Source organism: Panthera onca, chromosome C1, assembly GCF_046562875.1.
Source record: "Panthera onca isolate mPanOnc1 chromosome C1, mPanOnc1 haplotype 2, whole genome shotgun sequence".
Taxonomy (NCBI): Eukaryota; Metazoa; Chordata; class Mammalia; order Carnivora; family Felidae; genus Panthera; species Panthera onca.
Window position 1 is genome coordinate 184,420,408 of NC_138346.1, and position 23,308 is coordinate 184,443,715.

At 47.9% G+C, this 23,308-nt stretch overlaps 2 protein-coding genes across 3 annotated transcripts; both read left to right on the top strand.

Moving 5' to 3' along the window:
* The first annotated feature begins 312 nt into the window (after positions 1–312).
* LOC132676530 (cytochrome P450 4A11-like) lies at positions 313–7,068 on the top strand. 2 transcript variants are annotated; one of them, XM_060628589.3, is made up of 9 exons: positions 340–954; positions 2,108–2,232; positions 2,589–2,743; positions 3,189–3,295; positions 3,382–3,572; positions 3,669–3,802; positions 5,091–5,155; positions 5,304–5,380; positions 6,785–7,068. In XM_060628589.3, exons 1-9 carry the CDS (start codon positions 709–711, stop codon positions 6,951–6,953), a joined length of 1,269 nt encoding a protein of 422 aa, XP_060484572.2. In that variant the 5' UTR covers positions 340–708; the 3' UTR covers positions 6,954–7,068. The 2 variants fall into 2 exon arrangements, with proteins under 2 accessions (XP_078308076.1, XP_060484572.2); XM_078451950.2 differs by lacking the exon at positions 5,304–5,380 and having other exon boundaries at positions 313–954; positions 6,785–6,971.
* Positions 7,069–9,432: 2,364 nt separating this feature from the next.
* Positions 9,433–22,898, top strand: LOC132672440 (cytochrome P450 4A11-like). The gene is made up of 12 exons (XM_078451951.2): positions 9,433–9,713; positions 14,206–14,347; positions 15,170–15,214; positions 15,897–16,024; positions 16,942–17,066; positions 17,436–17,590; positions 18,037–18,143; positions 18,229–18,419; positions 18,515–18,648; positions 19,946–20,010; positions 20,158–20,234; positions 22,616–22,898. The coding sequence occupies exons 1-12, from the start codon at positions 9,519–9,521 to the stop codon at positions 22,782–22,784; spliced, it is 1,533 nt and encodes a 510-aa protein (XP_078308077.2). The 5' UTR covers positions 9,433–9,518; the 3' UTR covers positions 22,785–22,898.
* Positions 22,899–23,308: the final 410 nt, after the last annotated feature.

Sequence of the window (23,308 nt, forward strand, 5' to 3'; positions counted from 1 at the left end):
TCTGTAATGCCCCTTGTACTTTTCAGACCCAAAGCGTCATGACCCTCCAGATTCCTGACTCCCTGGATAGGTAAGTACATGGAATCAGGACTACAGTCCACCTTCTGGTTAGGCTTGCCAAAAACTATCCATTCGGCCCAGATTAAACAAGAGGTGACCGGAACCACAGTCACACCCTCATCACTGAATGGAGCTCCATCCTCTCCATTCTCTTCTTTTTATCTTTCTTTTTTAAGGGCTTTTTATTTAATATATTTTTTAATTTAAATCTATGTTTGTTAGCATATAGTGCAACAATGATTTCAGGAGTAGAATCCTTAATGCCTCTTACCATTTAGCCCATCCCTCCTCCCACAACCCCTCCAGTAACCCTCTGTTTGTTCTCCACATTTAAGAGTCTCTTAGGTTTTTGTCCCCCTCCCTGTTTTTATATTATTTTTGCTTTCCTTCCCTTATGTTCATCCGTTTTATATCTTAAACTCCTCATATGTCCATTCTCTCCTTCTGATGAAACACTTCCTAATGGTGGGGAGAGCCCTCCTGCAGCTCAGCCTCTTCCACAACACTTCTCAGTCCTCGGAAATGATGTCAACCTCACTTTTCACCAAAGTCCTTCTAAGACTCGCACCCCACTCAGTTTCCATCTTGATCTCTCTGCTGTCATGACCACTTGCTGTGAACCAGCTCTTGGAAATTTACTTTCCCGACATGCACTGGCCTTCCCTGCCTCACCCAGGATGCCCTTCATCTCACACTCTGGGTCCCTCCCAAATACCCTGGACAACTCTTGGGAGATCCCTTCCAACACAGCCCCATTGTGGCCCAGGGTACAGTTTGCTCCTGTTGAATGGGCAGAAGTGGTTCCAGCACCGGCGGATGCTGACCCCAGCCTTCCACTATGACATCCTGAAGCCCTACGTGTGGCTCATGGCCGACTCTGTCCATGTGATGCTGGTAAGTCCATCCTACGCTCACCTGCACACTCACACCCACAGCATAGTTCACAGAGCCCACTCTCAGGCAGATGTGTCCTGGAGACATCAATCAGGCACCGCCCTAAAAATCATGCACTTATACTTTACTATGAGACCGGGTACCCCAATGAGGGAGGGAAAAGAAAGTACCCAGGCTTGCCTCCACTCTGTGCTCATTGCCCACAGAAGAGACAGTCATGGTGGATCCAGGGTCCCTTCTCCTCCCACTTTATGTCTTCGGCTTGGATAGGAAGAGCAGTCAATCCCCCTGGACAACAGGACAAGTGGCCCTGGCTGGCCTGGGCAGTAGCAGCTTCATTTACAGGTGAACACCCCAGGATGTCACTGAGGTGGGCACTAGCCTTGGGGCAAAAGCTTCTGCATAGATTTTCACCACTTCATGAAGGGAAGTGGAGACCGGATCTCAAAACCCAGGGCTGGATCATGCCCTAATATCACTTCTGAGCAGGACCCTGTCTCACAAACTGTGATGAGCTGACATTTGTTGAACAGTCCCTGATACCTTTACTTAGGAATCCTGGTACTGGCCCATTACTTTTCTTTTGCCTTGACACTTGCTACCTAATGTGGGACTTCACCTTTTTTTTCTCGTGTCTTGATCAATCACAGGAGAGAGAAGATTCACCCCTTGTCCCCTTGGAAACATTGTTTTCCGGTCTGCTAAAGGTTATTAGCACCATAAATTGCTCCTAACTTGTAGGAGATAGTGATTACTTACATAACAAAAGTTTTTGAGAAAAAACTCATCACATTACAAACACATATTTGCTGTATGTTCCCAAATTGTTAAAACACATCTGGGGTATCTGCGAGGCTCGGTCGGTTAAACGTCTGACTTCAGCTCAGGTCATGATCTCACAGTTTGTGAGATCAAGCCCCATGTCGGGCTTTGTGCTGACAGCTTGGAGCCTGGACCAGCTTCTGATTCTGTGTCTCCCTCTCTCTCTGCACCTCCACCGTTAACACTCTGTCTCTATCTGTCTCAAGAATAAACATTAAAAAAATGTTAAAACACATCCACTTTAGAAGGTGAGGACATCTCATCAGAATATTTACAGAGAGCGCATGGGCCTTCTGGAGGAGTAGAGGATTAATGTGTCCCTCCAACACAGGACAAGTGGGAGGACCTCATCAGACAGAACTCATATCTGGAGATTTTTGAGCATGTCTCCTTGATGACCTTGGGCACCATTATGAAGTGTGCCTTCAGCTACAAGGGCAGCCACCAAGCAGAGAGGTCAGTGAAATCCTCAGTTTCTGGGTCCTATCTCCTATCATGCTGAGAGGTAAGTAGAGCAGTTGGGGTCTTTCCCAGCACAGACAGCCACATTCTGCAGAGTGCCCCAGACCACAGTCAAATTCAGCCCACAGCACACCTTCATTAGGCACAGATCCCAGGTCCCTGCCATATGGAAAAGCCTGGCTACAGTGTCCCTCACAAAGGGCTGAGGGTCTTGAGGGTATTAAGACAGAAAGTGCGAATGCCTCAAGTTGCCTGTCCCACTGACTGAGGAACCCTCACTCACATCCCCAAATCCACTTCAGGGCAGAAGTCTCCTTCCATCAAGGCCCTTCTGCATCCTCCCCATTTAGGATCTCCCAGTCCTACATCCAGGCCATTCAAGATCTGAGCAACCTGTTTTTTTCCCGAGTGAGGAATGCTTTCCACCAGAATGACATCATCTACAAGCTGACCCCTGAAGGCCGCTGGAATCACCGGGCCTGCCAGCTAGCCCATCGACACACAGGTTGGACTCTGACCCCTGGGTGGCTCCCTCCTTCACTGGACACATCTCAAAGGGACAGGCACTGAACACTCAAGCAGAGCCCTATCCCCCCTTGAGCCACTTCAGGGGCTGGGACACACCCACACTGGGTACCCCCCTGGTGCAGGTGTTAGGATGCCAGTGCTGTGCAGGAGCTGACATGTGTCAGCACATGGGTGAAGGTTGAATGAGACCCCCTGCCAGCAGCATTCAAGCAGAGCCTCCCTGGGCTGTCCTGTTGAGGGGTGCCCAACACACAAGCACATGGTGCCCCAGCTCTCACCCTGACATGCACACCCATTACCACTTTCCTCCTGATCAAAATGGCACCCAGGCCAGGATACAGGCAGCAGGTGGGCTAAGGTGGGTGGCTGTGTCTGGGCACCCAGAGCTCTCAGCTCTGCCTGGGAACACTGTTCTGGGACAGACCGAGTGATCAAGCTGAGGAAGGCTCAGCTGCAGGAGGAGGGAGCTCTGGAGAAGGTCAGGAGCAAGAGGCACTTGGACTTCCTGGACATCCTCCTCTTTGCCAGAGTGAGTGTGAGCAGGGGAGGCCTGACGCTTTGCCCACAAGCTTGGAGGAGGGAGACAAACCCTGCTGTGTCACCATTTCCTCTCAGACGGAGGACGGCAGCAGCTTGTCTGACAAGGACCTCTGTGCCGAAGTGGACACGTCCATGTTTGAGGGCCATGACACCACAGCCAGTGGCATCTCCTGGGTCCTCTATACCCTGGCCACACACCCTGAGCATCAGCAAATGTGCCGGCAGGAGATCCAGATCCTGCTGGGGGATGGTGCCTCCATCACCTGGTGAGTGCTCACGAGATAGGAGAGCCTAGTCCACCCAACTGGAGAATTCCCTGCTTGCCAGCATCTTGCCTGCCCTTCAGGATAGCTTTGTTTCAGGGACCACCTAGACCAGATGCCCTACACCACCATGTGCATCAAGGAAGCACTGCGACTCTACCCACCAGTTCCAGGCATCAACAGAGACCTCAACAAGCCCATCACCTTCCCTGATGGACGCTCCTTACCCAAAGGTATGAAGGTCAGCACACTCGTGCATCAGTTCTGCAGGAGCATATGGGAGGTCAGAAATTTGCATGTCCCGGGGTAGTTCTGAATATGTCTGGTCTTCATTTTTCATCAATAAATGGACACTTACTCTCTGGTTTGGATGAGGAGAGAAAATGCCTGACACAGAGCCAGAGAACTGCCAAAGTGTCGTAAAGGTTAGTTCCTCTTCCTATCTATGGAGAATATTTTCTATTTTTGTTAATTCTCTCAAATAACCTGTAAGGTGCATCTCAATTCTAAGATCTCAAATGCATAGAATCCTAAGTTTCTACTCTTACCAAGGAAAAACATTCTATTACCGTGAGATTCCATTGGTTTGTGATGCTACAGCACTCCCATTGAAGGCACTGACATTCTCTGATTTAAAACTACATACTCCAATTCCTGACTCCAAGTCAGAACTCGTGGACCCATTCTGTTCACAGACACATCTATTTGAATATCCTCAGGATTTTACACAATGTTTAGATAACTCTTTTGTAACAAAGGCAAAATACTATATACAGGCCAGTTAAAATAATAATGACTCAATGCATTGCATTCTCTACAAGGAGGTGTTGGCTTCAGGAGGGGGGCTTCAAAATTAGCATAAACTTCTAATATCCAGAGATTTGATGGCTGGAGAGACAATCCCACTGGGCCAGACAGAGCTGTTTTTCCTTCCCTGTGAGGTCAAGTCATTGAAGCACTTCAGGAAATCCACCATCATTATTTTGACAGTCCAGTCTGTGGGGAGCCCTCAGATTGATGGCAGAGAGCACCTGATGACCAGATCTGAGAACCCAGTCACGGTTGGAGGCCACCCTTGGCTCACCTCTGATCTGAACTCCAGGCCTGCCACACCCTAGCTGTGCGGTTATAGGAAAATTGCTTAGCTTCTCTGAGGCTCAAGGTGCCTGATATGGACAATAGGGACATGAATGCCTTCACTGGAGGGTTATTGTGAGGATTGAATGAGTTCATGCATATTACCCAAGGGCCTATGGATGCTACTTGATAAATGTGAGTTTTCTGTCACTTGAGTTGTTCCAAAAAGTAAGCCTCCTGTTCTTTCCTACTTCTCAGCCCAGGCATGGTTCTCTAGTAATTAGTGTACAGGTGCTTTCCTTGTCCACCCCATCTCTCTTGCAACACAGTCATTCCACTCACAATGATGAGCAGTGGCTTTCACTGTGGCTTCCAGGCTGTTTGTGCATGCACATGACTCCTCGTGGCGTGGATATGATCCGTCTTCTCTCTTCTGTCCCACAGGATTCCAGGTGTCCCTCTCCATTTATGCCCTTCACCACAACCCGAATGTGTGGCCAAACCCAGAGGTATGATGGCCTTGGGAGGAGGGGCTGGGATGAGCTCTCCAGACCAATGCATCCTGCTGTCCCACCTCTGGGTGGTCCATCTGGTGGCTGGTTGATAGGAAGGAGAGGCTTGACCACACCTGTCCTAGTCCTGGTGCTTCCTCTGCAGGAGTTTGACCCTTCATGGTTTGCACCGGGTTCTGCCCGACACAGCCATGCTTTCTTGCCCTTCTCAGGAGGAGCAAGGTGAGTTACTTGTACCAAGATGGGATTGGGGGCTATTTTCTGGGTATATACCTGATGTTTGTGACTTCCTATGTTAATATGGGTGCCTACAGATATGCCGTTACATGTCTCTGTGCTAGGAAAAAGGTGTATCCCTGTCTATTTACAAAAGAAAAGTTGGTAAGCACCACATGACCTGGAGACTTTGACCCATCACTCATACCTAACCTGTAGCTACAATTCAGTGTCAGTGGATGATCCAAAGCTCACTGCATTCTGGTATTTGATTCACTGTATGAGTACGACTTTGCCCAATAGATTTTCTCACATGTTAATTTTCAACTGCTGTTGATTTCAAAGTTTGGATGGAATCAATAGACTTCTTTTGTGCACATTCTCAAACCAGCCTTTCCTACTCAACTCACCATTCTGTCCCTGCACTGAACCACTGACTTCTTTGCATGTGTGTCCATTCTCAGCTGCCTTGCATATCTCAAATATTTAAGTCATACGTGGGGATGGTTACTGTAGCCTCTTAAGGGTTTCATGAAGTATTCGACTAATCTGTGTGGCTGTTATGTTTGCATCTATCCAAAAGAATTCTTGAATACATGGTAATGGTCATGTACTTGACAATTTTCCCAGTTGTCAAATCAGTATATATGATCTGGGCTCTACACACATTAACATTACACTCAGTCCAACGCTGAGTGGGCAAATGTATGCAAATGAAGACATTAAACTGCTTTTGAGAGAAAAGCCTCTGTTTTATACATGACACATGGTATTTGAAAGTTTCCTGGAGTATAAAACATAAAGCAGACTTGAAGGGGCCGTGGAGCTGGGTGACTGTTCTCCAGAGTGGCTTTTGTGAAATCCTCCGATGCTGCTGAAATTGTCCTCTAAATAGTAACTTCAGGAAACTTTCCAAGAGTTACTAGAAACAAGTTTTTTTCTGAATACATAAATCTATCAATTCTTCAAATAGTGAATCCACTTTCACAGAACGGGCTTAGAGCTGATTATATTTGCAGGTATTGGCTCTAGGATCTGGTTTCTCCCTGGGAATGAGTCCTTCCTCTTAGATATTGGTGGAAGATGTGTGGCTGCCAGTGGAGACAGAAGAGGGCCAGACAACACTGCCAGAAATCACATTACTTGCCTGTGCGGCTCAGGGAGGTGACCCTCTTGTAAAAGGATTTTAGGCCTGCTGACAGCAGAGGTAGGAGTAGGAGTTAGTCCTGGAAGACTGTAAGCTTTGTCAAAGGTCAGGGGCAGAGTGTGAAGCAAGGCTTGGGTCGAGATGTGTGTGTATCCTATAAGGAAAGGGATCGGGGCCGGACCCATGCAGGAGGGCCCTGCATGTGCTGTTCCCAGCAAGAGGATTGAGGCCACTTCTCATTTCCTTTTCCCTCCCTGACCCAGGAACTGCATCGGGAAGCAGTTTGCCATGAACGAGATGAAGGTGGCGGTGGCCCTGACCCTGTTCCGCTTTGAGCTGGTGCCAGATCCTTCCAGGGTCCCTGTTCCCTGGCTAAGAATTGTGTTGAAGTCCAAGAATGGGATCCACCTGCATCTCAGGAAGCTCCTCTAAAATCTGTGCAGACAAGGATGAGCCCGAGAACCTCCTGCCTGCCATCCTGTCTTCCTGTCTGTGTCTCCTGTCCCCTGTCTTCTGTCTCCCTCACAACCTCCATGATCTCCCCCTCTTTCCCATCAGACTGTCTGCCCTTCTCTGTCTCACCCTTTTCCAAGACCCTACTAGTTTTCTGTTACCCTCCTCCTACTCGGCTGTAGCCCTGACTGTGCATGTAACTCTCAATTACGCACCTGTCCTCTAGCCTGTCTGGCCTCTCCTGTCGTTATTCTTCCTGTGCCCTGGTCTGTCCTGTACTGTTTTGTCTTGCTGGTTTCCCAAATGACACAAACTTAGCCCCTTAAGGGACTGGGGCCAGACTGCCTGGCTTTGAACACTGGCTCTCCCTCTTACCAGTATATTGACGCTGGAAAGGCAACTAAGCTCTGGGTGCCTTGGTTTTCTCGTTCAGATTTTGAGATTTATTTGAAAAAATCTGTTTCAGGTTGGGGCACCTGGGTTGCTCAGTTGGTTAAGCATCCGACTTCGGCCTAAGTCATGATCTCATGGTTCATGAGTTGGAAGCCCACATTGTACTCTCTACTGTCAGAGCAGATCACACTTCCAATTCTGTCTCCCACTCTCTCTGCCTTTCTCCCACTTGGCTTTCTCTCTCTCTCTCTCTCTCTCTCTAAAATAAATAAACATTTAAAAAATCTGTGTTAGAATGGTTGTGGATAAAATATATAATATTTTTTGCTCAGTGCCTAGAACATAGTAAGCAGTCAGTAAATGTTAGCTATTTACAAGTATATGTGCCCAACTATATAGAGGAAATTGAAGATTCAGAAAGGAAAAGACAGACTGACACACAGAATTCTGCTCCAAGTATCCCACTTCCAACCTCCCTCCACAGGTTGTCCAGGTGTGCTAGGTGCAAAACTGGTGCTGGGCCAAGTAAGGGAAGGAGTAGCGTCCAAATTCCCTTGGCTGGGACCAGAGAGAATGGGAAGTAACCACAGAACTTGGGCAAGGTTGAGAGGAATGAGTAAAGTGGTTACATACCCCTGGGTTTGGACAGGAGCCCCGATTTAGGGGGGAGAGGAATTCCAGTGCTGTGGGTTGTTTAATGAATCTCCTATCATGAAGTTGGGCAAAAGAGAAGGACTTTGGAGTTACAGTGAGATGGGTGAGGAACAGGGCAGAAGGAAAAGGGGACTCATGGAGGGTGTCTTCTAAAGAAATCCTCATGAAGGGGCGCCTGGGTGGCGCAGTCGGTTAAGCGTCCGACTTCAGCCAGGTCACGATCTCGCGGTCCGTGAGTTCGAGCCCCGCGTCAGGCTCTGGGCTGATGGCTCGGAGCCTGGAGCCTGTTTCCGATTCTGTGTCTCCCTCTCTCTCTGCCCCTCCCCCGTTCATGCTCTGTCTCTCTCTGTCCCAAAAATAAATAAAAAACGTTGAAAAAAAAAATTAAAAAAAAAAAAAAGAAATCCTCATGAAGATATTTGTTTTTATTTTTCTGAATTTTGGGCCTAAATTTGACTTTGGAGAAGAGAATCAGGAACAAGTAAGAGATTAAATTGTCCTCATCAGATATGTTTTCATAGGCTCTCCATGAGCCTTTAGTTCCCATCCCCTTCTCTAGCACTCTACCTGGTGAACTCCTATTCACACTTGAAGGTCCCATTCTCCTGTTGTGTTTTCTCCTTCCCTCGTAGGGCCTGGCCCACACTTCACTCTTTCAGGACAGGCTTTATTGTGTTTTCTTGTAATGTTAGTTCTCTGCCTTTACCTAGCAGATAGTGAGCTCAAGAACATTGGCTGAGTGCATGAGTGACTGCATGAATATGCATTCCTGGGAGGGACTTGGGAAAGGGATGATTACCCAACCTCACAGAAAGAGAAACTGAGGTTCAGGAAGTCAATGTCATTGGCTTCCTAAGTCATGAGTGTGCCCTGGGGCTGGAGGTCTGAGTCTCTGGCAGGTGCTCTGTCTGCTGGCCCATTCGGCCCCAGGCAAAACTAATGAGTGGATAGTGACAAGCATGGGGAACATTGCTGATGCAGCTGAGGCAGGTGGTCGGGAGAACCCCTGATTCTAATCCCAGCTGGCACTCTCAATGGCAGTTCTTCTGTGGCCACGTCACACAAGCTCCCTGTAAGACTTTTGCTTTCTGAAAAGGGATAATAATCCCAGCAAGCACATGTTCTCAATTTTATAACTGAACAGTGGTCTTCTATCAGTTTGTTTGCAGGGCTCTTATCTGTTTGCAGCCAGCCATGTTGTGGCACTAAGTATACCTGGCACTTAGCGGGTGCTCCTGAAATATTGGATGAATAATAGGGAAAAGGCCAAGTGGGAGTTTGCTGACTGCTGTCTGCAGAGAAAGCTTTCCTGCCACTGGTTCCCAAGGGAGATCCTCACAGTTAATGAACACTGGAGGCCCAGTCTAACCTCTGCCCCCTCCATTTACTCTCCCTCCAGGTGGGCAGGGCAATCCTACCTGGACTGACAAGGCTGGGGTGCTCAGGGGAGGTCAGCCACAGTCAGGGACAGTCAGAGGATTCAGCTGTCCCTGCACCATGAGTGTCTCTGTGCTGAGCCTCACCAGACCCTTGGGCAGTGTCTCCGGACTCCTGCAAGTGGCCTCTCTGCTAGGCCTGGCTCTGCTGTTGCTCAAGGCAGCACAGCTCTACCTGCGCAGGCAGTGGCTGCTCAAAGCAGTCCAGCACTTCCCGTCCCCTCCTTCCCACTGGCTCTTCGGGGACATCCAGGAGGTAGGAAGGGGCTGGACGGGGGGTGGGAGGACAGAGCAGGCCTGGATTCTCAGAGCATACGCTTGGACAGCAGATATATCCCACACAGGCTTCTTGTGTGACAGCACGTGGGTCTAGCTTACCTCTCAGACCTCAGTGCCCCAAGCCAGCCCTGGAGCTCAGCCCCTCCAAGGAAGCCTGTGCTGGTGCCCTCAGGCCAGTCTGACCCTCTTTCCTAGGCAGATCCACAGGCTGTTTTGTAGCTTAGCTCTTTGAGGACAATGGCTGCTCCTTCCTGAGTCTTCCCCTTCAGGCCGAGCAACCCTGCCTCTTCTCTCAGAACAGGCTTCCTGATGCTTCCCTGCCCAGCCACTCAACCCCATCCTCTCAGCCTGGCCCTGAGATGCCTGGGACTCAGACCATAGACAGGAATCTCAGAAGGTGCAGATTACAGGAAAACAGGGTCAACTGCTGGACTGGGGATCACGTCAGGGGTAGGGAACAACCAGGTGGGGTGCCTGAGACTGTGGATGTTCCAGACTGGTGGTTTCAATGCTACAACCCTGACAAGTCACTGGCACACAAGAGAAGGTTCCCAGGATGGGGCAGGTAAAGAGCACTCACACTGAGTTCCACCATTAACAGAATCTGTTTCCACATTAGCTCTCATTCCTCAAACCAGGCACCATGTAATCCATGGGCTGAGGATGTCACCTCCTTCCAGTACCCCGGTGGCCAGCGCAGAGCTGACCCCAAGGGATGCTTGACTCAGGTTGTGCAGTGACAGAGGAAGGAGCAGCTTGGGGTGACTGGGTGGGAGACAGCACCTACCCAGCCCGTTCTGTCAGCACTGGTCCCCAAGGGAGAGTTACAGGAAGGGGGGCACTTGGAGAGGGGCTCACTGGTGGGTGTGGATTGAACAAGCCTAGGAGATGGGGTGTTGTAGAGAGCGGAGACCGGTCTCTTCTCAGAGAAAGAGGCAGAGTGATTTCAACCTAGTGGCGCCAGAGATGGAAACTTCATGTCAGCCACAGGGAGACAGCCAGACCCCAGTTCCTTCCTGTGCATTGTTGCACTAATGACTTCCAGATTATTTGTCCAGTTGGAGAAATTGGGACCTTTTGTTAGATGCAGTTGTCACCTTCCCAAGCTGGGATTTGACATAAGGAACTAAAAAACTTGCTCCAGTGACTTTCCCATTAACTGACTGTATGTAGACTCTGTAAGCAGACAGGTTCTGCTACATATCGAATATTACTCCCGGTGCCCAATCATCTCTCATCGGCTGCTGACCTATCAGATATTGTAGCCAAATATTTCTTGTTTTTATAATTCTATCTGAAACCTTCCTTTATTCAATTCCTCTGTTATTGGCTAAGTCAGGAGTTAGAATGCCACCTGAGGTGAGTTAAAGCTAACCTTCAGGCAAGGTGACAAGTCACAATTGGGACAGGGAAGCATGTGGTCTCTGAGCCAAGCTCCGTAGATTTTATCCTAGCTCTGCCACATACTCTATGCCTCTGTTTCCTCCTCTGTAAAGTGGGGATGATGATGCTGATGATTACAGTCTCAAGCAAGTCATTCTAACCTGCATAATTGATAAAAATTGGAAATAACGTAATGCCTACGAAGGACAAGCATGCTGTGGGTCCACAAACTCACTGCACTACCTAGGGGTGAAATCCACCAGGAACTATGAAAGGGGAACTGCAGGGTGGGAAGGAGGTGAGTCAACAGCCCCATCTTTCCTCCCCTGTCTCAGCCTGACTTCTAGTAGCAGAGCCACAACACCTGACCATTGTCTGCGCTGCCCCTTTAGTTTCTGTCCTCCTTCTGTCCTTGTGCCTCCCTTGGGGGACATTTTTTGTGGCTGCAGCTTTAGTGGAGCATAGCCTGCATTGAGTGGTCATAGGCTGAAGGCCACTGGACATTGGGTATTTACTGACAGAGTAACTGCCACTGCCACTGCCACTGTGGGCAATGTCTCTTCTACAAGATTGTCACCTGGCCCTGGCCAGACCTGCTCAGGGACAGATCGCAGCCCCACGTGTTTGTCCAGTCAGCTGACAGATCAGTGGCCCTCAGAATGGCCCAGAGAGGGGAATAGCCGGGCATGGCACCATTTGGCTCCTTGGGGTCCCCTAGAGGAGGAGAGCATATGATCAGAATGGAGGCATGTCACTGGGCAGAAACAGGACCCAGGGCCCCTGCTGTGCAGGTTGAGGGCATCGTGGTGGACAAAGTAACATAGCTTTGTGGTAAGAGGTTCCCACTGGATGGTCACAGCACTGGATCTAAGGAGAAGTGTAGCCCAATGGTGGCCATGACCTGGGAGCACAGAGCAGGCCCCTTAAGTAATTGAAGAACACTTCAGACTCTAAGGCCTGATTCTCTTCCCCAACTCCACCCCACACTAGAACATAAGTTCACTGAATGTGGAATCTAGATCAGAACCTGTCTCATCAGAAACAGTTACAAATTCTTTTACATTTCTCAGGATCCACATAAGAGTGAAACCATATGGTATCTGTCTTTCTCTGTATGGCTTATTTCACTTAGCATCACACTCTCCAGTTCCATCCACGTTGCTACAAAAGGCCATATTTCATTTTTTCTCATGCCACGTAGTATTCCATTGTGTATATAAACCACAATTTCTTTATCCATTCATCAGTTGATGGACATTTAGGCTCTTTCCATAATTTGGCTATTATGTGGATCCTGAGAAACGTAACAGAAACCCATGGGGGAGGGGAAGGAAAAAAAAAAAAAGAGGTTAGAGTGGGAGAGAGCCAAAGCATAAGAGACTGTTAAAAACTGAGAACAAACTGAGGGTTGATGGGGGGTGGGAGGGAGGGCAGGGTGGGTGATGGGTATTGAGGAGGGCACCTTTTGGGATGAGCACTGGGTGTTGTATGGAAACCAATTTGACAGTAAATTTCATATATTAAAAAATAAAAAATAAAAAAATAAAAAAAAAAAAGAAAAGAAGGGACCAAGTAGGACTGGATCCTACTGAACGAGAAGGAGAGAGATGGAAATAAAGTTGGGGAGCTGGCAAGAAACAATGGCAAGAGGCTTTGAATGAAATAAAGCCATCTCAAAATTTAATTTTTTAAAAAGGCACTCTGAAAAGGAATGACCTGAAAATCTTAGAATGAAAAATACCTTTATTCCATTTTAAAAGAAAAAGTTAGGAGTAAGAATACATAATGTAACTATTAGGCTACTTGGTGTATACTGGAACCCCATGGATTAGAATTAATGTGCTAAAATATTGAACCAGAAAAAAAAATCCTTGAATGTAAGTTGATAAGCAAAAAGAAGGAAAATCTGAGAGTGATGTGGAACATAGACTGATAACTTGAAACACTAGTCATACCATAACTCAAGAAGGAAGAATATATAGAGATCATTTGAGAGTGTTAAGGTATATAGTTGATCCCTCAAAAAAAAAAAACAACAAACAAAAATGGGGGATTCATAAGATCCTTATAAAACGCATGTGACTATTTGTAGACTGTTCTTATAAATAAGAGGTAAAAAATATATATACACCTTATTGTCACTTAAGAGGACTTCCTTAAACGTAATGGAGAATTCTGCTAACAGTCCATTTGGCTAGACTATACAGAATTTAATTTAAAAATTACACATTTATTCTCCTTGCCAAAAGCTACTTGCATAAATTTCTGACCTTAGAAATCACGTGCTACCTGTGGGCTTTCTGTAGGAGCCAGTGTCACGTAACAAAACCTGCATTCAACTACATAAACTTGTACTTCATGAACTCTCACTTGAGAGATTTGTTGTTTGCCCCTCCTGCTTATACTACCACTGCATACACACTAATTCTGGGGTGTTCTGATCTTACTCAGTTCACAACAATTAATGGTGCTGTGAATCAGAACCATCTAATGCAATTGCTGGGTATCCCTCCCTCAGATCTACATAATACTGACCATAAAAAAGAGAACCTTTAAATCAACAATCTGTATTCTTTGTGACTCCTCCAACTGATAATTCATCTGGCAAATAGCTTTGCAAATTTTGGCATGACAGTCCCTTTTCTGCCTTACGTTTAACTGGTTAGTCAAGCTGTCCACGGAGTCTCCCAATGGCAAAGCTCATTTCCTAAATGAGGTTGAACAATCACAGATTTGTTTCTAATTCAGGTAAGAGAAAACTAGCTGGAGTCAGGGTGTTACGAAGATGTGAAGGCAAATAAACAATGACAGCATTAACAAATCTCCAGGGCCTTTAATTTCTTCCATATGGTATATTATGATTGCTCCTGATTGGCTGAAATATTTAACCTAGAAAGAAATCTAAAAATAAAATATTTTTAAAGAAAGTGAAAAAAAAAAAAGAAAAAAAAAGAAACAGTTACAAATTCTTAAGCACTGTGGATATCTAGAACTATCACCCTGGGGCCAGCCTACCTGCCACCACCACTCTAACCAGTGCACCTAAAGAGGAAGGTTTTATTGACTTGTCTTTCCCTCGGTTACAGTTCCAAGATGGCCAAGAGCTACAAAAGCTTCAGAAAAGGGCAGAGAAATACCCATGCGCCAGTCCTCGCTGGCTGTGGGGGAGCAAAGTTATCCTCATAGTCTATGACCCGGATTACATGAAGGTGATCCTGGGGCGATCAGGTGAGAACTATCCTACATGTCTTCTGCTATGGCTCTTCTCTCTTGGGTATATTCCTTGGGGACTATGAAATTCTGGAAGAGAGTCATGGCTCAGCCTTCAGTACCCTCCAGCAACCATCCTTCTAGCCCACAAGCCAGCATAAGGCCAAATATAGATACTTAGATGGAATGCTTAAACAGCTGTGAGGGATTACATTTTCCTTTTTCTTTCTTCCTTCCTTTCTTTCTTTCTTTCTTTCTTTTCTTTCTTTCTTTCTTTCTTTCTTTCTTTCTTTCTTTCTTTCTTCTTTCTTTCCTCCCTCCCTCCCTCCCTCCTTTCTTCCTTTCTTCCTTTCTTTCTTTCTTTCTTTCCTCCCTCCCTCCTTTCTTTCTTTCTTTCTTTCCTCCCTCCCTCCCTCCCTCCCTCCCTTCTTTCTTTCTTTCTTTCTTTCTTTCTTTCTTTCTTTCTTTTTTTCTTTCTTTCTTTCACCACACTGATATGATCCCAGATCTCAAAGTCAATTTGCTGTCCGTGATGGCTGGTATTCAGAATCCCTGTCTGTGGTGGGTCATATAGAATGCCTGATTTCTATATTTCTTTGCTGATCACAGTCTCTTTGGGGCTGTGCTATGGACCACTGAATCTGCCCTCCTAAGCCCAAGTTACCATCAGGAAAGGAAGTGAGTCAGGGCTTGGAGGCAACTGGGGAGTTGTTTATCACAAACTGCCAGCTTACAATCCTCAGGAAGGAATGGGGGCCACTGGCCTGGACCACAGCACCTCCTGGGGGCAGCCTGCCTTCCATGTTCCCCTCAGTCCTGTAATTCCCTCTTAACTTTCAGACCCAAAGTCTCATGGCATCTCCAGATTCCTGGCTCCGTGGATAGGTAAGTACATTTAACCAGGACTATAGTCCACCTTCCTGTTTGCCAACAACTATCCATTTGGCCCAGATAAAACAAGACTGTAGTGACCGGCACCAAAGTCACACCCTCAACTCTGAAGTGAGCCTCGTTTCTCTTCTTCTGAAAAAACTCACCTCTGGATGTCTGGGAGGCTCAGTTGGTTGAGGATGTCTCTTCATTTTGGTTCAGGTCATGATACCAGGGTCATGGAATTGAGCCCCACATTGGGCTCCACACCTAGCTTGGAACCTGATTAAGATTCTCTCTTTCTGCCTCTCTCTGCCCCTCTCCCTGGCTCACCATCTCTCCCTCTCCCTTTTCTCCTTCTCTCTCTCAAAAAAATACCCTCACCCCTTCCTAATGGTGGGGAGAGCTCTCCTGCAGCTCAGCTTCTTTCACATCACTTCACAGTCCTCGAGAATGATCTCAGCCTGACTTTTCACTGAAGTCCTTCTATGACCTGCGACCTGCTCGGTTTCAGCCTTGATCTCTCAGCTGTCATGACCACTTGCTGTGACCCAATACTTGCGTGGTCACCTTCCTGACATGCACTGGCCTTCCCAGACTTGCCCAGGATGCCCTTCTTCTCACACCCTGGGTTCCTCCCAAATTCCTAGACGACTCTTGGGAGTACCTCTCCCCACACACCCCCATTGTGGCCCAGGGTATGGTTTGCTCCTGTTGAATGGTCAGATGTGGTTCCAACACCGGCGGATGCTGACCCCAGCCTTCCACTATGGCATCCTGAAGCCCTACGTGAGGCTCATAGATGACTCTGTCCGCGTGATGCTGGTAAGTCCGTCCCGTGCTCACCTGCACACTCACACCCATAGCACAGTTCTCAGAGCCCACTCTCAGGCATGTGTGTCCCACAGACATCCATCAGGCACAACACTTATACCTTACTAGGAGACAGGGCTCCCCAGAGTGGATGAGACAGGAAAGTTCCAGGCACAAGCTTGCCTCCACTCTGTGCTCATTGCCAACTAAAGAGAGAGTCATGGTGGATCCAGGGTCCATTCTCCTCCCCACTTGATGTCTTTGGCTTGGATAGGAAGAGCAGTCAATCCCCCTGGACAACAGGACAAGTGACCCTGGCTGGCCTGGCAGTAGCAGCTTCAGGATGTCACTGACATGGGCTCTGGGCTGGGGCTAAAGGTTTCTGCATGGATTTTAGCCACTCCATGGAGGGAAATGGAGACCAGGTCTCAACCCCCAGGCCTGGGTTGCACCATCATATCACCTCTGGACAGAACCTTATGTCTCACTAACTGTGCTCAGCTGACATTTGATGAACAAAAGGAAATGTGGTCCCTGATATCCCTTCTTTAGGAATCCTGGTACTGATCCCTTAGCCTTTCTCCTGCCTTGATGCTTGCTCCCTAATGTGGGACTTGACTTGTTTCTTTTGTCTAGATCAAAAGGCAGAAAACGTCCACCTTTTGGCCCTCAGAAACATTTTGTGTTCTTCTAAAAGGTGGTTAGTGCCATAACTTGCTCCTAGGTTATGAGAGATCATGATTAATTATATAGCAAAAGTTTCTGTGAAAATACTCATCACATTACAAACACTTATTTGCTATATTTCTTAAAATGCTAAAAACACAGCCACTTTAGAAAGAGAGGACATCCCATCAGAAGAGAGAGCCTAGCCTTGTCAGCATGGGCCTTCTGGAGGAGTAGAGGATTAATGTGTCCCTACACCACAGGACAAATGGGAGGACCTCATCAGACAGAACGCATATGTGGAGATCTTTGAGCATGTCTCCTTGATGACCTTAGACACCATTATGAAGTGCGCCTTCAGCTACCAAGGCAGCCACAAAGCAGACAGGTCAGTGAAATTCTCAGGCACCAGGCCCTATTTCCTACCAACTGGCGTGGACTTATCCTGGGAGGTAGGTAAGGCAGCTTGGGTGTTTCCCATCAACAACAGCAACATTGTGCAGAGAGCTCCAGGCCACAGTCAAATTCAGCCCACACCACACCTTCATCAGGCACAGATCCCTGATCCTTGCCACAGGGAAAAACTTGGCTGTCTATGTCCCTCGCAAAGGGCTGAGGGTCTCAAGAGCATAAGAAAGAAATGGTGAATGCCTCGGGTACCTGTCCCACTGACTGAGGAACCCTCACCCACAGCCCCAATCCACTCCAGGGCAGATGCCTGCCACCATTTAGGCCCTTTTGCATCCTTCCCATTCAGGATCTCCCAGTCCTACATCCAGGCCATTCAAGACCTGAGCAACCTGGCTTTTTCCCGAGTGAGGAATGTTTTCCACCAGGATGACATCATTTATAGGCTGACCCCTGAAGGCCGCTGGAACCACCGGGCCTGCCAGATTGCCCATCAACATACAGGTTGGACTCTGGCCCCTAGGCAGCTCACCTCCTTCTTCAGAGACATCCCAAAGGGATTGGCCCCAAACACTCAGGCAGAGCTCTGTCCCTCCACGGCCCCTCCAGAGGTTGGGACACACCCACACTGGGTACCCCCCTGGTGCATGTTTTAGGATGCCAGTGCTGTGCCTGAGCTGATATTTGTCATCACGTGGGTGAAGGCTGAATGAGACTCCCTGCCAATGGCATTCAAACAGTGTCTCTCCGGGATGTGCTGTTGAGTGGCAACCCAACCTGCAAGCACATGGTGCTACAGCTCTCACCCTGACATGTACACCTATTACCACTCTCCTCCTGATCCAAATGGCACCCAGGCTGGGACAGCTGGGGGTAGGTGGGCCAAGGGGGTAGCTGTATCTGGGCACTCAGAGCTCTCAGCTCTGCCTGGGAACACTGTTCTGGGACAGACCGAGTGATCAAGCTGAGGAAGGCTCAGCTGCAGGAGGAGGGAGCTCTGGAGAAGGTCAGGAGCAAGAGGCACTTGGACTTCCTGGACGTCATCCTCTTTGCCAGAGTGAGTGTGAGCAGGGGAGGCATGAGGCTTTGCCCACAAGCTTGGAGGGAGGGGAAAACTCTGCCATGTCACCATTTCCTCTCAGATGGAGGACGGCAGCAGATTGACTGACAAGGACCTCCGTGCCGAAGTGGATACGTTCATGTTTGAGGGCCATGACACCACAGCCAGTGGCATCTCCTGGATCCTCTATGCCCTGGCCACACACCCTGAGCATCAGCAGAGGTGCCGGAAGGAGGTCCAGAGTCTCCTGGGGGATGGTACCTCCATCACCTGGTGAGTGCTCACGAGATGGGATTGCCAGCCGACCCAACTGGAGAATTTCCTGCTTGGCAGAGTCTTGCCTGTCCTTCAGGATAGCTTCGTTTCAGGGACCACCTAGACCAGATGCCTTACACCACCATGTGCATTAAAGAGGCACTGCGACTCTACCCACCAGTTCCAGGCATCAGCAGAGATCTCAGCAAGCCCATCACTTTCCCTGATGGACGCTCCTTACCCAAAGGTATGAAGGTCACCACACTCACACAGCAACACTCTGAAAGAACACATGGGACGTCAGTGGTCCACATGTCATGTGGCAGTTCTCAATCACTCTGGTCATCTTTCATCCAAAAATGGACACTTACTCTTTAGTTTGGATGAGGATAGAAAATGCCTGACACAGAGCCAGAGCACTGCCAAAGTGTCATAAAGGTTACTTCCCCTTCCTATCTATGGAGAATATATTCTATTTCGGTTCATTCTCCCAAATAACCTGTAAGGTGCATCTCAATTCTAAGATCTCAAAAGAACAGAATCCTAAGTTTCCAAACTTATCCAACAAAAACATTCTATTACCATGAGATCCCATTGTTTTGTGATGCTACAGCATTCCCACTGAAGGCACTGACATTCTCTGATTTAAAACTACATACTCCAATTCCTGACTCCAAGTCCAAACTCATGGACCAATTCTGTCTTCACTGTCATATCTATTTGAATATCCTGAAGATTTGACATAACATTTGGGTAACCCCTTTGTGACAAAGGCAAACAACTATATACATATCAGTTAAAATAAAAATGACTCAATACATTGCATCTTCTCTGCAAGGAGGTGTTGACTTCAGCAAGGGGCTTCAAAATTAGCATAACCTTGTAATATCCAGAGATTTGATGGGCAGAGAGAAAATCCCACTGGGCCAGACAGAGCTGTTTTTCCTTCCCTGTGGGGTCGAGTCATTGAAGCAGATCAGGGAATCCACTGTCATTATTTTGACAGTCCAGTCTGTGGGGAGCCCTCAGATTGGTGGCAGAGAGCACCTGATGACCAGATCTGAGAATCCAGCCATGGTTGGAGGCCACCCTTGGCTCACCTCTGATCTGAACTCCAGGTCTGCCACATCCTAGCTGTGTGGATATAGGCAAGTACCTTAGCCTCTCTGAGGCTCTAGGTGCCTGATATGGACAATGGGGACAAGAGTGCCTTCACTGGAAGGTTGGTGTGAGGATTGAATGAGTTCATGCATATTACCCAAGGGCCTATGGATGCTACTTGATAAATGGGAATTGAGTTGTCACTTGAGTTGCCCCAAAGAGTAAGTAAGCCTCCAGTTCTTTCCTGCTTCTCAGCCTGAGCAGGGTTATCTAGTATTTTCTGCCTGTATGCTTTGCCTTGTCTGCCCCACCTCTCTTGCAACACGATCATTCCACTCAGTGTTGATGAGACATGGCTCTTATTGTGGTTAGCAAACTGTTTGTGTGTGCACATGGCCCCGCGTGGCATGGGTATGATCAGTCTCCTCTCCTCTGTCCCACAGGATTCACAGTGTTCCTCTCCATTTATGCCCTTCACCACAACCCAAAGGTGTGGCCAAACCCAGAGGTATGATGGCTTGGGAGGAGGGGATGGGATGAGCTCTCCAGACCAACCCATTCTCCTGTCCTACCTCTGGGTAGTCTGTCTGGTGGTTGCTTAATAGGACGGAGGGGCTTGATCATACCTGTCCTGGCCCTGGTGCTCCCTCTGCAGGTGTTTGACCCTTTGCGGTTTGCACCAGGTTCTGCCCGACACAGCCATGCTTTCTTGCCCTTCTCAGGAGGAGCAAGGTGAGTTATTTGTACTAGGATGGGAGTGGGTGGTGCTTGCTGGGTACATATCCAATACTTGTGACTTCCTATTTTATACGGGTGTCTATAGATATGCCTTTGCTTGTCTCTGTGCTGGGAAAGAGGTATGTGCCTTTATGTACATAAAGGTATGTGCCTTTATGTTCTTTTGCAAATAGATGCAAAAGAAAGCTGGGAAGCATGGCACGACCTGGAGACATTGACCCATTTCTCTTCCTCAATCTCCAGCCACACTTCAGTGCTGGTGGCTGCTCCAAAATTCAGTGCATTCTAGTATTTGATTCACTGTATGAGTATGACTTTGCACAAGAGATTTTCTCACATGTTAATTTTCAAGTATTGTCGATTTCAAAATCTGGATGGAATCTGATAGAAATCTTTCATACACATTCTCAAACCAGCCATTCTTTCCCCGAACTGCACCACTGAATTCTTTGCATGTGTTTCCATTCTCAGCTGCCTTGCATATCTCAAATATTTATGTCATACATGGGGTGGTTACTGTGGCCTCTTAAGGGATTAATGAAGTATTCAACTAATTTGTGTCACTATTATGTTTGCATCTATCCAAAAGAATTTTTGAGTCCGTGGTAATGGTCACATGTACTTGACATTTTTCCTAGTTGTCAAATCAGTACATATGATCTGGGCTCTATACACATTAATATTATACTTAGAGTCCAATTGCATAAGTGGGCAAATAGATGCAAGTAAGACATTAAACTGTTTTTGAGAGAAAAGCCACTGTTTTATACATGGCACATGGTATTTGAAAGTTTCCTGGGGTATAAAACATAAAGCAGACTTGAAGTGGCTGTGGAGCTGGATGACTATTCTCCAGAGTGGCTGCTGTGAAATTCTCCAGTGCTGCTGAAATGGTCCTCTAATTAGTAAATTCCTTAAATCTTGTAAGTAGTTACTAGAAACGAGTTCTTTTCTTCAAACACTAAATCCACTTTCACAGAATAGGCTTTAAGCAAACTATTCTTCCAGATACTGGCTGTAGGATTTGAGCCTTAGACACTGGTGCGTGTCATGTGGCTGCCAGTAAGGACAGGAGAGGGCCAGAGAGATCCATTTCTAGCTCAGACCTAATGGCTACCATATTTCATTCCATTCAGGTTTTTTTTTTTTTTAGTTCAATAAACTTCATGCAATTCTAAGACTACTTTTTAAGCCTGTCTCTGTGTGCTACGTCTTATGTTAGGAGGTGGAACGCAGAAGAAAGATACTGCCCTTGCCGCCAAGAGTTCACAGCCATAAATGCTCCCACTCAAAGAGACATCATTCATTCATTCATTCATTCTTTCACTCCATCATTTACTAATTGAACACACTGTAGGACATTCCATGCTCCTGGCACTGTCCTGTTCTGGAAAGTGATGTGTCCCTGAGTAAAAAATACTAGTGTGACTTCAGGATCCAGGTATGAAGAGGTACAGCCAGCAGAGAGGTTGAGGGTGGGCTGTCATTGCCATTAGCCTTGAGCACGAGGCAGGCAGAGGTGGAGGGAGGGTATTCTCAGGGATCACATCAGCAGGAGCTGAGTGGGGAGGCAGAGCTGGACAGGTGATAGGTGAGTGAGGGAACAAGCCAGAGAGGGCTTTAATGCCAGCTGAGGCATGTGGACATGCCCCTAGCTGTGATGGAGGGCCTGGGAGAGTCTGAGCTGGGTGGGGCTTCAGGGGAGGAAGGGGAGGCAGGAGACAGAGAAGCCTGGGTGAGGAGATTGAGGGATGGCCAATAGGGACATTTCTGCAGTAGACTTGGAATCTACAGAAGCTGGTTGACAGAGGGGTTGAGGGGAGCACAGGAGTCTGGACCCAAACTGGGAAGGAGATGGTGGAGCAGATTGAGCATTGTTACGGCCTTGCCCATTTGGATGTCTCTCTGATTCCATTCTGTTTTCCTTACACAATTCTACCTTGTCCTTTCTCTAAGGATCTGGGTCCCTTTGTCCCCCCATATGGTTAGGGCCTAAAGTGGCCCAGCTGGCCCCTATAGTACCCTGTACTGGCTTCTCATTTTTGAAATCAGTAATGGCTTATAGAGACGCAAACACCCTGATGATTAACTGTTGTAGTGATCACTTGACTTGGCTGTGTGCCTCTGGAGCTGACCCTCTTATAAGAGGACTTCAGGCCTGCCGACAGCAGAGGTAGAAGGAACTAGCCCTGGAAGATTGTAGGCTTTGTCAAAGGTCAGGGGCAGAGTGTGAAGCAAGGCTTGGGTCGAGATGTGTGTGGGTGTCCTGGAAGGAAAGGGATCGGGGCCAGACCCATGCAGAAGGGCCCTGCATGTGCTCTTCCCAGCAAGGGGATTGAGGCCACTTCTCATTTCCTTTTCCCTCCCTGACCCAGGAACTGCATCGGGAAGCAGTTTGCCATGAACGAGATGAAGGTGGCGGTGGCCCTGACCCTGCTCCGCTTTGAGCTGGTGCCAGATCCTTCCAGGATCCCTGTTCCCCGGCCAAGAATTGTGTTGAGGTCCAAGAATGGGATCCACCTGCATCTCAGGAAGCTCCTCTAAAATCTGTGCAGACAAGGATGAGCCCGAGAACCTCCTGCCTGCCATCCTGTCTTCCTGTCTGTGTCTCCTGTCCCCTGTCTTCTGCCTCCCTCACAACCTCCATGATCTCCCCCTCTTTCCCATCGGACTGTCTGCCCTTCTCTGTCTCACCCTTTTCCAAGACTCCTACTAGTTTTCTGTTACCCTCCTCCTACTCGGCTGTAGCCCTGACTGTGCGTGTAACTCTCAATCACGCACCTGTCCTCTAGCCTGTCTGGCCTCTCCTGTCGTTATTCTTCCTGTGCCCTGGTCTGTCCTGTACTGTTTTGTCTTGCTGGTTTCCCAAATGACACAAACTTAGTCCCTTAAGGGACTGGGGCCAGACTGCCTGGCTTTGAACACTGGCTCTCCCTCTTACCAGTATATTGACGCTGGAAAGGCAACTAAGCTCTGGGTGCCTTGGTTTTCTCGCTCAGATTTTGAGATTTATTTGAAAAAAATCTGTTGCGGGTTGGGGCACCTGGGTTGCTCAGCTGGTTAAGCAT

What these genes read in the sequence shown, in the direction of transcription:
- LOC132676530 (XM_060628589.3), top strand. Translation starts at nt 709, where the DNA reads ATGCACTGGCCTTCCCTGCCTCACCCAGGATGCCCTTCATCTCACACT. An exon ending in GGCAGCCACCAAGCAGAGAG is followed by an intron (nt 2,233 to 2,588) that starts GTCAGTGAAATC and finishes CTCCCCATTTAG; the next exon opens with GATCTCCCAGTCCTACATCC. An exon ending in ACATCCTCCTCTTTGCCAGA is followed by an intron (nt 3,296 to 3,381) that starts GTGAGTGTGAGC and finishes ATTTCCTCTCAG; the next exon opens with ACGGAGGACGGCAGCAGCTT.
- LOC132672440 (XM_078451951.2), top strand. Translation starts at nt 9,519, where the DNA reads ATGAGTGTCTCTGTGCTGAGCCTCACCAGACCCTTGGGCAGTGTCTCC. An exon ending in GATTGCCCATCAACATACAG is followed by an intron (nt 17,591 to 18,036) that starts GTTGGACTCTGG and finishes GTTCTGGGACAG; the next exon opens with ACCGAGTGATCAAGCTGAGG. An exon ending in GATGGTACCTCCATCACCTG is followed by an intron (nt 18,420 to 18,514) that starts GTGAGTGCTCAC and finishes GCTTCGTTTCAG; the next exon opens with GGACCACCTAGACCAGATGC.